The 14,002-nt window shown below is 36.0% G+C and overlaps 1 protein-coding gene across 1 annotated transcript in view; it reads right to left on the bottom strand.

The window, feature by feature from the left end:
- Positions 1–4,085, bottom strand: part of LOC111151135 (coagulation factor XIII B chain) — a 32,463-nt gene extending 28,378 nt beyond the window's left edge. Inside the window, exons 1-2 of the mRNA XM_022508922.1 lie at positions 4,022–4,085; positions 254–454 (exon numbers count right to left, since the gene is read on the bottom strand). Coding sequence (XP_022364630.1) covers positions 254–454; positions 4,022–4,085 — 265 coding nt within the window. The remainder of the gene's footprint in view (positions 1–253; positions 455–4,021) is intronic.
- Between the last annotated feature and the right edge of the window lie 9,917 nt (positions 4,086–14,002).

Raw genomic sequence — 14,002 nt, forward strand, 5'->3', positions numbered from 1 at the left:
ATTATTATACCATTTTCAGTAAGTATCCATATTCTCTTTACAGGTACTCTAAAGAACAAAGACAATAACATTTTAATAAGAAATACTATTTACAGAATTTCAGAATATGCCTTCATTTTTAAAAGAAAGAATGGGTTGGTAATTTTTTCTTAACTACCAAAAGGTTTCACCACCCACCAGATTTTCTTGGACCTTTATGAACTGATCTCCTTAAATATTATAAATATTTTGTGGACACAACCCACACACTCACTGAAGCAACGTGGTTCTGGAGACCAGCCCTCTCGGGTACATGTGACTTGTGCCTCTTGTTTCCCAGTTTCAGTTGTATAACCAGCCAAGCAGGAAAACAACAGTTTTTCATTTATTTTCATTGGAAAGTAATAGCTTTTAAAAGAATAGTAATATTGGGCAATCCTTCCATTTTCCACACTAGGAAGACCACAGGGTTTCTCTGAAATGAGTAAATATCAAGCTGAAAACAGAAAGGTATATCTAAAACCATAGGATGTGTGATCAAATGGCAGCACATTTTAAAATTCAAAGCGTTTGAAGCCACTTGGACCAGTACTTATTTTTATTACCTCACTTTTTAAGGGACTTCTGTGGCAATGTTTTTCAATCAGAATTAATCTACTAGCAACCCCAATAACCAATAGTCAGAATAAAACTAGTCAAACCACTTCCCCAGGGAAGCTTTCCCTAACTTTGTAAAACAGCACTTTCTAATAGAAATATAATGCAAGCCACATATGTAATTTTAAAATTTCTAGTAGTCACATTAATAAAAGGAACAGTTGAAGTTAATTTTAATAATACATTTTATTTAACCCATTAAAATATTAAAAAGGTTTTTCATTTTTTTTTCTTACTAGTCTGAACTTGAGTATATTTATACTTACAGCACTCCCAACTTGGACTAACCACATTTCAATAGCTGTATGCAGCTAGTGGCTACCATACTGGACAGCAGAGTTTAGAGTAGATGAAGTTCCACTTAAGATATGCAAACCCACAAAATTTTGAAATGAATGGCTTTTTTTTTTTAAAAGAAAAAGACAGACAACTAATTAAAAAATAAATAAAAGACTTGAGCAAGAGATTTACAAAACAGGAAATATATATGGTCACAGACTTCATAAAAAGTACTCAGCTTTCTTTGGCAATATTAAAGCAGAATATACATGTACTCTTTTTTAAAAAGCACTCATCCCTTATGAACACTGATGCAAAGGTTCTCAGCAAAACACTAGCAAACAGAATTCAGCAGCATATTAAAAGGACCAATGAGCAAGTAGATTTTGTCCCTGGAATGCAAGGAAGGTTCAACATGTGAAAATTGGTCAATGTTATCCATCACATCAACAAAATGAAAGAAGGAATAAAAGTATTCTTCTGTCCACCCAACAACATGTAAAAGAATGTTCATAGCAGCACTATTCATGTAGTCCCAAACTGGAAACAAGCCAAATGCCCATTCATGGAAGAAAAGATAAACACATTTTAGACATGCATTCAGTGGAATATTGTACAACAATACAAAGCTGAATGTCATGCAGCCGTGGTGAATGTTGGATAGTGAATCTCACAAACATATTATTCAGTGAAAGAAGCCTGTCACACGTAAGTAAACATTACATGTACTGACATAAATTTTTATTGAGGTATAATTGATGTATAACATTTTATTAGTTTGGGTAGACAGCATAACGATTCCACGTATTTATTTGCACATATTGCAAAATCATCTCACAATAAATCTAGTTAACATCTGTCACCACACACTTATAATTTTTTTTCCCTGTGATGACACTTTTAGGATCTGCTCTCTTAGCAACTTTTAAATAGACAATACAGTTTTGTTAACACATGTGAACACATACAGGGCAAATTGTAACAAATAAATAAGGTGATTATAGGATACATTCATTAAGAATTATTTGTGGTTAGAAGGAAATTAGAAGTAATGATATGTCCATCACAAGGAAGATAGATAAGTAAAATATATGAAACACTATGCACAGTTAAAAGCAACAGAATAGATTCAGCAACATGGGAATATATTTAAAAGGTAGCAAGTAAAACAAAACAGTAAGGAGATCAAACTGCTGGCAAGCTTTCATTTATGTGACTATAAAGCACATACACAAAATAAGACATAGTTCAGAAAGATAGTTACATATATATGAATATGTCAAATACACAACAGTGGCTCCCAGTTTGATGCTAGGGGAAATGGAATTCAGGGTCAGGGATATAGGGAAGAAATATATAAATAAAGCAAAAGTGGAACATTTCATAGGCCAATGATGATTGAATGTTATAAAATGAGAGGTACCATTAATTCAATTCTTGCCCCTAATGTTCCTAATGGGGTGAGGGAAAGCATGGAAATATGAGATTATGGTTAGCTTTTTTGTCTGTTTGTTTGAGTAAAAGGAGATTATAACCATATAATAACTAGGAAATTATCTGGAAAATGCAATGTCTTCTATTTAAAAGATTTTATTTATTTGTCAGAGAGAGAGAGAGCACAAGTAAGGGGCATGGCAGGCAGAGGGAGAAGCAGGCTCCCCGCTGAGCAAGGAGCTCAATGTGGGACTCCATCCCAGGACCCTGGGACCATGACTGAGTTGAAGGTAGACGCTTAACCGACTGAGCCACCCAGGCATCCTGAGGAAAATGCAATGTCTTCGTGGTATATAGATGTAGAGAATTATATCAGCTGATTTTTCCCTATTTAGAAAAATAAAACCAAAGGAAATAATTCATGCAAAAGTTATCTTGTTGTAGAATTGAATGTATCAAATAAGATGAATTCTATTTATTTCACTTTCATAATTTTAACTGCAGGCACTTTTTTGGTAGGAAATTTATAGTAAACTATTACCTAAAAGGCAATTATAGGGACGCCTGGGTGGCTCAGTTGGTTAAGCAGCTGCCTTCAGCTCAGATCGTGATCCCTAGGCATCCTGGGATGGAGTCCCACATCGGGCTCCTTGCTCGGCAGGGAGCCTGCTTCTCCCTCTGCCTCTGCTGCCACTCGGCCTGCCTCTGTTCCCTCTCTCTCTGACAAATAAATAAATAAAATCTTAAAAAGAAATAAAAGGCAATTATAATTCATAGGATATTTTATCTCAACAAAGTTCCAAATGTGTTTTTTAGAAAAGTCTTATTGCTGTGTGGTTTCCTCATTTGTATATTCACTCTTGCTGACACCTAATTATCCTTTCTTGTTTCTTATCTCTACAGCCTAATAACACTATTAACTAGTCCTAAATAACCCACACTTGCACATTGCCTGTCTCACTCACACTTATTCACACACCCGGCAATCTGGCTATAAAGATTTCTAAGAGTTAAGGAGTCCATGTGTACTGGTTTGTCTGCACAGTCCTAACTTATACTGTTGTCTCATATAACTATTAATAGAGCTCTATTTCATCCTCAAAAGTGTCTTTATCTGCATAACATTATACAGTCTTCCTCCTAATCACTAAAACATTTCAACCAGTGAACAAATTAGGATACAAATCAAAGGGTAAAGATTCCAAAATCTTGATGATTCTTGAATATTTCTTTTTCAAATTTCCAACACTAAGCTCTCACTTTACGAACAGAGAATTAAAATTGTACAAGCTATGCAGCATTAGGAATAAATTCTAGTATGAAATTAGAATTAAGGTTAACATACGACTTCTAATCGGTGGTTCTGTTAGACTGAAAACCCTTCCAAGTTTTTAGATCCTCATCTCCTATGCCACAAAACCTAGAGGTACAAAGCTGTTTTCTTCTTTTTTGTCTTGTGCTGTTTCTCTACGTTTGTCATTATAAGGGTAGTTTACTAGTTATGCCCAAGGGAAAAAAATCTGCGTAAATATTTATAACAATTATAAGAATTGTGCTTTTCATCAAGTTGATACGCAAATGAAAGACTATTAATAAAAGTTCAAGTTAAATGAATGTTATAATTTCCCTTTATAATTTTTAGAGAATAAAGATTATGAAAAATTAATTTTACCTTCTGCATAGAGTTCTCCTGAGATGATTAATATGATGATAAAAGCCAACTCTTTCGTCCTCATCGTCAACGGTGTGCCCAATAAAGATTTTAACAATTCTAAAGTACTAGGGACTCATAAGTACACAATACTTTGCCTGAAGAAAAAGTTAATTATTGACAACATCTGTCAAAGTATCTTTGTAACAAAACTTATATTTCATTTAAAATATTTTCAAATAATACTAAAATAACATGACTATGTTAATTGACAATACTTTTCATGCCAGAGTCTAGTAAAAACGTGATAACTTGTGAGGGCAACAATAGCAGCAGCACAAATCATTAACTCAGACTGCATAAAATCAAGGTAAATTTTCAACTTTAATTCCCTATTGTAAGTCCATGGAGTAAAGTTCACCTGTGGCCATTGATTTCTTTGCCACCATTGATCAAATGGAGAGATGAACTTAGAAACATGAGATAATGGATACCTCATGTTAAAACACAGTGTTGTCTAGGTTACACTTCTTAAAGAGAAAAATGACCTACTAGTCTCAAGCAATGATAAAACTATATTATTGATAGTAATGTCTAATGTTTAGTGTTTGTAATCTGTGGTGGGTGATGAAATCAGCACTGTGCTATATTATCATTCATGTTGAAAAATGTTTTGAATGATCACTATATACCAGGTCATGCTCTAATCTTGGGTATACAGCAGTGGAAAAAAAGATTAAAACTACTGTCCTCATGTAGTTTACATTCTAATGGGTTTTAATTTAAACTATAAAATAACCTAGTGAGGTGAGAGCTGTCACTATTTTCATTTTGTAACTTTTTATTAAAATAAAATATATTCAGAGAAAAGTACACATGCCATAATAGCACAGAACAATGAATCCTTAGCAGGTGAACACATTTCACAAAAAGAAACAGAATAGACTAACATCTCATAGGTTGTGGATTGAGTCCCACATCTGGGCTCCTTGTTTCATGAGGAGTCTGCTGTAATGATTCTCTTCCTCTCCCCCATCCCCCACCAGCAACCCTGTGAGCTCTCTCTCTCTCTTTTTCCTCTCTCTGTAGCCATGGTATTTTATAATGCTCCTTTGGTTTAATTTTTAACCAATGAATATAAAATAAATCCTTGTGAACAGTGTCAGGTAAGTACACAACCTCATTTTTTAAAAAAAGATTTTATTTGAGAGAGGGCGACCACACACGCGCTCGCAGTTGTGGGGGAGGGGCAGAGAGAAAGAGACAAGCAGATCCCCCACACTGAGCAGGAGCTGGATTCAGGCTCAATCCCAGGACCTTGGGATCCTGACCTGAGCTGAAGGCAGGTGACTGGGCCACCCAGGCGCCCCACAACCTCATTTTTTCCCAGAGAGTTGCCACGTTACTCCAATTACTTATCAAATAATTCATGTTTTTTGCCACTGATCTGAATTTCCACCTTTTCTTACATACTAAACTCTTGTATGCTTCAGCATCTACTCGTGTTTTTTAGTACTATACTTTCAGCTACCCTAGCTATAGAACATATGCGAGCATTTAATAAATGTAGTCCTTACACTGTAGTCTTCCTTTGCAGCAATTTCCTGTCTGGTGCCTCTTGCTTATTTGCTGTTGATGTACTACGGGTTGAGAGGAAGACTTTGGAGTAACTCAGCCCTGTTTTACAATCTCAATATCCAGATTGTGACTTTGGAAAATGAGAACTCATTCGTACCTACATTTCTACATTTCTAAAATAATGATAAAAATAGTAGCTACCTCAAGCATGTTGTGGAAATTCTGCTGAGGATAATTTAGTACTCCACATTTTGCTGATCCTTAAAAGAGGTTGCTATTAAAAATGGTTTTAGAACAAAATCCTAAGCCAAATTTCATATACATTCCAAGGAAGTATATCTCAACTTAGGGGGAGAAGGGGGTAATAATACATTTAGTGGAAATAATAAAAGATAATAAAGACAAACTTATAGATGTGTCATTCTTTCTAATTCTCTTCCCTTCTTTTTTCCTTCATTATCTCTCAAACTCATCTGTCAATAACAAAACTCTAAAATCTCTCTACTTCATACAGTATAAGTTATTTATATAACTGAGTATATTCTATGAACTACATGCATACTTGACAAAATACCATTTCTATCCAATATTTTTCCAAAATTGGCATATTAGGGATAAACAATGAAAAGTTTGGCTCACATCTCTTATTTGTATCTCCTGTAACATTTGCTTAATACATGCCAAAGTATACTTCAAAGACTTTAGGACACCATGGCTCTTGTACCAACCTAGATTTTACCCAGTAGAGGCATGCTGAGAAAAAAACAGATGTCAAAAGTGAATGTCATAAAGCAGAAGCCACATTTATGTTGGTTGTACCATTTTGCCTAATTTGAACAGCCCTGAGAGCACATGGCTTTAGTGAAACTGCTGCCGCAGAAGCCTGAGACTCTTGTGCCTCGCTTCATGGATGTCAAGGGACAAGTTATGGAGTATTTACTGTAGATAGCAAATACAGTAAATATGGTATGGTCCTGAGCCCAGCATTGTGAGGTGTCTTCCTGATTCAACTTCAAGATCATGACAGCAACAGCAGATGTCCAGGCCAGTTTTGTAGTGTGCAACTAGGAGTACTGGGAGCATATAGACATGTGGGGCAACATCAAAAAGGATATCATACATCTTATTGGAGCCCCAGTATAACACTGATAGAAATTAAGGGAAAGGGAAAATCTTGATATTATTACGAGGGAAAAAACCCTACATTACTTTCAAACAAGCAATAATAGGACTGATAAACTTCTTAACATAAGTGATAAAAACAAGGAGAAAGTAGAATAACATCTTTAATTGTTAAGTGAAAATTACTGCCTATCTAGAATGCTATAACTACTAAAAATGTTTTTAAAAATAAAAGTATTTTCAAGTAAATAAAAATGTAAAGAGTATGTTAATAGCAGAACTGCACTCAAAGAATAGCTAAATGCAGTGCTGTACACTAAAGGAAAATGAAACATGAAAATTCAGGAAAGAAATAAGAGCAAAGAATAAGGGGTAGGGGAAGGAGCTTAGGTCTGTGGGTAAATATAAGAGAATATTAACTACACAAAAGAGAACCAATAATGCTTACATGGCAAAAAAAAAAAATAATAGAATTAAAATACATGGCATCAATAATGCAAAAGCCAGGAGTGAAGAAATGGACTCCATGTGCTCTATGTTTCAAGGAAAGTTGTAGAAGTAATAATGCCTATTTAATTATCAACCTCAAGTTTCAGTACTAAAATTTCTAGGTTAACCACTGCAGAGTAATGTTAAAAAAATGTGTAACTAATAGATTAAAGGGATAGAAGTAATCACAAAAAACTCACATTTGATTATCATAATTAAAGATAAGAAAGTAGAAAAGAAGGAACAAAAACTTGTCGGTCAGATTTCTGCTTATGGTCCAGATGGAATAATAGGAACTGGATATACCCCCCCCCAACCTGAAACAACATAAAAAAAAAAAAGAAAGAGAAGACAAAAAAGACAAAATTTTGAAAACAATAGTTTTTAAGACATTGGAGATTAGGCAATGAAATGAGCCCTTGATCATCCCAGCCTACTGCCTGAGGGTTTCCTGCCACGCTAGATAGTATGGTGGTCTTCCTGAGGTGAGGAGATGGAACTGAGAATTATGAAACCAAAGCAGGTAGGATTCAGAGTGCAAGTACAGGAGAGAAGAGAACTGTACAGACAGATCTGCAGAGCATCTGCATTAGGTTTTTAGCTTGCACTGACCAGAACATCCAAATGAAAAACATATCAGAAGCCAAGGAAGGAATCACCTGAGAGGATTAAAGGGAAGAATGCCTGGAATTCACTTGGAATTGGGAGAATTCCTGTTCTCACAAGTCAGAGTGGATCTCTTCATGATTTACATGGCATTAATAGTGCTCTGAGGTTTTTACCTCAGTAGCAGGGGAAAAACTGGTCTTGCCCAGCAGAGCTTAAAGCAAGACCAGAAAAGATAAGTTTCCAGGTAAACCAACCGAATTCCAGAACAAACTCAAAAGCATTATTGGAGTACAAAATTATCCAATACATCAAAGATGTAAAATTCACAATGTCCCCAATGGAGAGAATGCAGAGAAAAGAAAATAATATTGGAAGAAATAATAGCTGAACATTTTCCAAATTTAATGGAAACGATAAGAACATAGATCAAAGATGATCAAACACTACAAAAAAGAAGCATAAAGAAAATTTCAGCTAAGCACAACATAACTGAATTGCTTAAACCTAGAGATAGAAAATTTAAAAGCACTCAGAAGAAAAACACCCCAGAGAAACAAAAACAAGAAGAGAGTAAACTTTTTGTCAGAAACACTATAAGCCAGAAAACAGTTGAAGCAACTTTTTCAAGTATAAGAAAAAAGAAAAGAAAGAAAAGAAAAAGAAGAAAGGAATAAGGAAAATCTGCAACCTAGAACTCTATGCCCAGTAAAAATACTTTTAAAAAATGAGAACGAAAGAATAGATAAACAAAAAGACTTTTTCAGACATATACAACCTGATATCCTTCACTAACAGGCCTGCATGTTGAACCATACTAAAGGAATTCCTTCAGGCACAAGGAAAATGATGCCAGATGGAAATCTGGATCTACATAAAAACTGAAGAGCACCTTAAAATAGCACCTATGTCCGTATACACTATGGAGTATTATGCCTCCATCAGAAAGGATGAATATCCAACTTTTGTAGCAACATGGACTGGACTGGAAGAGATTATGCTGAGTGAAATAAGTCAGGCAGAGAGAGTCAATTATCATATGGTTTCACTTATTTGTGGAGCATAACAAATAGCATGGAGGACATGGGGAGTTAGAGAGGCGAAGGGAGTTGGGGGAAATTGGAGGGGGAGGTGAACAATGAGAAACTATGGACTCTGAAAAACAATCTGAAGGGTTTGAAGAGGTGGGAGGGTGGGAGGTTGGGGGAACCAGGTGGTGGGTATTAGAGAGGGCACGGATTGCATGGAGCACTGGGTGTGGTACAAAAACAATGAATACTGTTATGCTGAAAATAAATTTAAAAAAATGATAAAAAAATGCAAAATGCAATGCATTTTGCAAAAAATGCAAAAAAATAGCACCTACGTAAGTTTAAAGATATTTAGATTATTTAAGTCTTTTAAAAAGATATCTCATGGTTTAAAGCAAAAATGATGAAAATAATAACAATTTATTGTAGGTCTATAACATACTAAAAGTAAAATGTTGACAATAGCACAAAAGTTAGGAAGGCAGAAATGTAGTACATTATAAGGTCTTTCTTTATACACTATGTGAACTGGTATAATATCTACAGATGGACTGTGATATGTTGAAGATATTTACTAAAACCCTGGAAGTAACCAAACAAATATAACAAAGACTTACAGGTAATAGCCAAAAAAAGCAGATAAGTTGGAATCATTAAAAGAAGAAGAAAAAGAAGAAGAAGAAGAAGAAGAAAAGAAGCAGCAGCAGCAACAGCTATTTAATTAATCCAAAACAGGTCAGAAAACAAGAAAAAGATGATTATGGGGGAAGCAGATGGGATGAATCAAAAATAAACAGCAAGAGGACAGATTTAAACTCAGCCATCTCAGTGCTCACATTAACTATAAACAGTCTAGATATCCAAATTAAAAGGCACAGATGGGCTGATTGGATTAAAATATAAAGGCCCAACTATATGCATTCAACAAGAAACCCATTTTACACATATATACATATAGGTTAAAAGTAAAATATGGATAGATATACCATACCATAGTGGGCTGTATGGTGGCCCCCAAAAGATGTGTCTATAGTGTAATCCCTGCAGCTTATGAATGTAACCCTTTTTTCCAAAAAATTTTCTAATTACATTGCAGATATAATTAAGTTGAGAATTTTGAGATCCTTCTGGATTAGCACAGCAGGCCCTAAATCAAATGACAAATGTCCTGTAAGAGCAGGGAAGAGGGAAATTATACAGAAGAGAAGACACTGTGACCCCGAAGGTTGCAGAGATTGGAGTGATGTGGCCAGAAGCCAAGGTACCTCTGGAACCACCCAGAAACTGGAAAAATCAAGAACAGATTCTTTCCCAGAGTCGTCAAGAGAGAGTGCAGCCCTGCCAGCACCTTGGTTTCAGATGAATGGTCTCCAAAACTGTGAAAGAATACATTTCTGCTGTTTTAAATCAGAAATTTTGTAGTAATTGTTACAGAAGCTCTATGAAACTAATATACATGCTAACGGTGATCAAAAAAGAACTGGAATGTAGAACATTGTAAATGTAGCCAACTCCAATGAACTTAAAATGGTCAAAATGGGGGTGCCTGGGTGGCTCAGTGGGTTAAAGCCTCTGCCTTTGGCACAGGTCATGATCCCAGGGTCCTGGGATAGAGCCCTGCATCAGGCTCTCTGCTCAGCAGGAAGCCTGCTTCCTCCTCTCTCTCTGCCTGCTTTTCTGCCTACTTGTAATCTCCGTCTGTCAAATAAATAAATAAAATCCTTAAACAAATGATCAAAATGTTAAATTTTATGATATGTGTATTTTAACACATATATTTTTAAAATTTAAGAGAGAGAGGTAGAACAGGAGTTGCTATATTAAGTCAAATAAAATGGATTTTAGAACAAAGAATATTACCAAGGTTAAAGAAGTTAATTCCACAATTATAGAGTGATCAATTTATCAAGATGACATAATCATCCTAAAGATTTCTAAACTAATAGGAGAGCTTGAAAATACATGTGGTCTAATCAGTTTTTGTTTTTTGACTCAAGGGGAAATAGACAAATCCACAATTATAGTCCAAGGTTTTACTAATCATCTCTCAATAACTGACACAAGTAGACAGAAAACTAGTAAGTATACCAAAGTCTTGAACAACACTAGCAACCAATTTGTTTACTTGATATTTACAGCAGCTCTAAATGACAGCAGGATAGACATTCTTTTCATTTGCACATAAAATATTTATCAAACAGACCATTTTCTGGGCTGTAAAACAAGCCTCAATCAATTTAAAAGAAGTCAAATCATAAAAAATGCCAGAGTGGGATTAAGTTATTAACCTCTAACAATGATATCCAGAAAATTTGCAAGTATTTGTTATTTAAACATATCTGTAGGGATGCCTGGGTGGCTCAGTTGGTTAAGCCTCTGCCTTGGGTTCAGGTCATGATCTCAGGTTGTTAGGATCGAACCCCGCATCAGGCTATCCACTTAGCGGCAAGTTGGCTTCTCCCTCTACCTCTGTGATCTCTCTCACTTTCACTCTCTCAAATAAGTAAATAAAATCTTTTTAAAAAATAAACACATCTGGGCGCCTGGGTGGCTCAGTGGGTTAAGCCTCTGCCTTCGGCTCAGGTCATGATCCCAGGGTGCTGGGATCGAGCCCCGCATCGGGCTCTCTGCTCGGCGGGGAGCCTGTTTCCCCCTCTCTCTCTCTGCCTGCCTCTCTGCCTACTTGTGATCTCTGTCTGTCAAATAAATAAATAAAATCTAAAAAAAAAAAAAAACCACATCTGTAAATAATCCATGGGTCAAACAACAAGAGATCAAAAGAGAAAGAAACAAGAGATCATTTTCATTTTAAGGTAAATGAAAATGAAAAACATCATATCAAAATTTGTGAGACACAGAAAAAGCAATACTGAGAGGTAAATCTAAAGCACTGACCATTATCTTAGAAAATAAGGATTTCAAAACAATGACTCACCTTCTACTTCAAGAACTAGAAAATGGGGCACCTGGGTGGCTCAGTTAGTTAGGCGTCCTCCTTCAGCCCAGGTCATGATCTCAGAGTCCTAGGATCAGGCCCCACATCATCTGGCTCCTTACTCAGCAGGGAACCTTCTCCCTCTGCTACTCCCTCTGCCTGTGGTCTCTCTCTCTCTCAAATAAATAAAATCTTAAAAAAAAAAAGAATTAGAAAATGAAGACCAAATGAAATTGAGAGTAAACAGGAGAAATTAATAACTGATCTAAATTTCATATGAAGATGCAAAGGATCTAGAATAGTCAAAGCTACTTTGAAAAAGAACTTGGAGAACTTAAACTACTTGATTTCAAGCTTTATTATAAAGCTACAGTAATCAACAGCATAATATTGGCAATAGAATAAACAGGTCAATGGAAAAGAAAATAATTCAGAAAGAGACCAATGTGTATATGGTTAACTGATTTTTGACAAAGGTGCAAAAGCAATTAATTCAGTGGAGAAAGGATAGTCATTTCTATAAGTGATGTAGGAATGATTAGTTATCCAGATGTAAGAAAATGAGCTTTGATCCATACTTTGTACCACATGCAAAAATTAATTTGAAATGGCTCAAAAAAACATACAACAAACAAAGATGACACGAGTTCTAGCAGAAAAACAGTGGAAAATCTTTGTAACCTCGAGTTAAGTAATGAGCTTTTAGGTGCAACACTATAAGAATAATGAATAAAAGAAAAAAATTGGTAAACTAAATTTCACCAAAATTAAGAAGTTCCGGTCTTCAAAAGACTGTTACGAGAATAAAAAGACAAGTAACAGACAAGGAGAAAATATCTGCAAATCATTTATCTGGTAAAGGACTTCTATCCAGAATAGAGAATTCTCAAAACTTAGGAAAACAACCCAGTTTTTAAAAGTAAACAAAGACTTGGGGTGCCTGGGTGGCTCCGTTGGTTAAGTGACTGACTCTTGGTTTCAGCTCAGATCATGATCTCATGGATCCTGGGAAGGAATCCCAGGTCCGGCTCTGCGCTCAGCAGGGGTGTTCTTGAAAGTGTCCCTCCCTCTCTCTCTTTTCCTCCACTTACTGGTGTTCTCTAAAATAATAATAAATCTTTCCAAAAAAGTAGACAAACACTTGAACAGGCTCTTCATCAGACATATGGATGGCAAAAGAACGGATAAAAAGATGCTCAACATCATTATAATTAGAGACATGTAAATGAAAACACAATGACCCTACTCAACCATATAGAATTTTTAAAATTATGTTTGACCATAGCAAGTGTTCCTGAAGATGTTACCAATGTATAAATATGCAAAGAAACATATTGGGTAGACACATTGCATTGCTTTACACCCTCAGAACACTGGTCTCATAAACCAGGAGGAGAAAAGATGTGAGGAGCTGACAAAGTCAATTATGTGAACTTGTTCACACATTCGATATGATATAAAGAGCCAAGAGGAGACTCTAAAGCATTTAGAACCAGAGCTGAAAATGAGAATTAGGGTGATGGGTGGAGTTATAACACTTTCTCTTTTTTTGTTCCTCACAACAATTTCTTTTCCGTTGACTGATTCAGTTGTCTCAAGACCAGCACGGCACTGCTGTGTACTAGTGGAGCACACTGTCAATGCACAAGACGTCACATCCACACCATTAAATTTGACAGTACATGCTCCTAAAGGAACATCAGAGTCATCACACCTTTCCCTGATGTGGCCAAATTAGGGGTGAATGCAGTCCCATTACTAAGCAGCGAGGGCAGTCCTATAATTCTTTATCTGTCAAGTCTAACACATCTCCCTGGGAAAAGGACAAATGGGAGGCCATGGTAAGATTGATGTTACTGTCTGCTTTAAGTTAAAGGTAATTAGAAAAGCTGAGCCAGAGGAGGGAGGTCCAGGTTAAAACAATAGGCAATTAAAGAAACAGGACATCTGGCAAATAAGAGGGTTTTACCTGAAAATCCTCTTGGCTGTCTCTCTCAGCTCTGGTCTGATGACTAATGCTAGAAGTCACTTGACCCCTTTTTCCCAGAAAAGGAAAATTGGACACAAGCTGATTGATGAGTCTGCCCAGTCTCCACTTGGACACACTGGAGACATGATGCAACACTGTCTGTGATTTGAACACCAGTATCTGCCTGGAGGCACTTTTTGGCTCATTTATGGTCCAAATTTCCTTGATTGGTTTCCAGGTAACCTGAATTAACAGTATCCCCAAATTGCACA

Source organism: Enhydra lutris, unplaced genomic scaffold (genome assembly GCF_002288905.1).
Source record: "Enhydra lutris kenyoni isolate GAN:26980312 unplaced genomic scaffold, ASM228890v2 scaffoldscaffold25, whole genome shotgun sequence".
NCBI classification, from domain to species: Eukaryota; Metazoa; Chordata; class Mammalia; order Carnivora; family Mustelidae; genus Enhydra; species Enhydra lutris.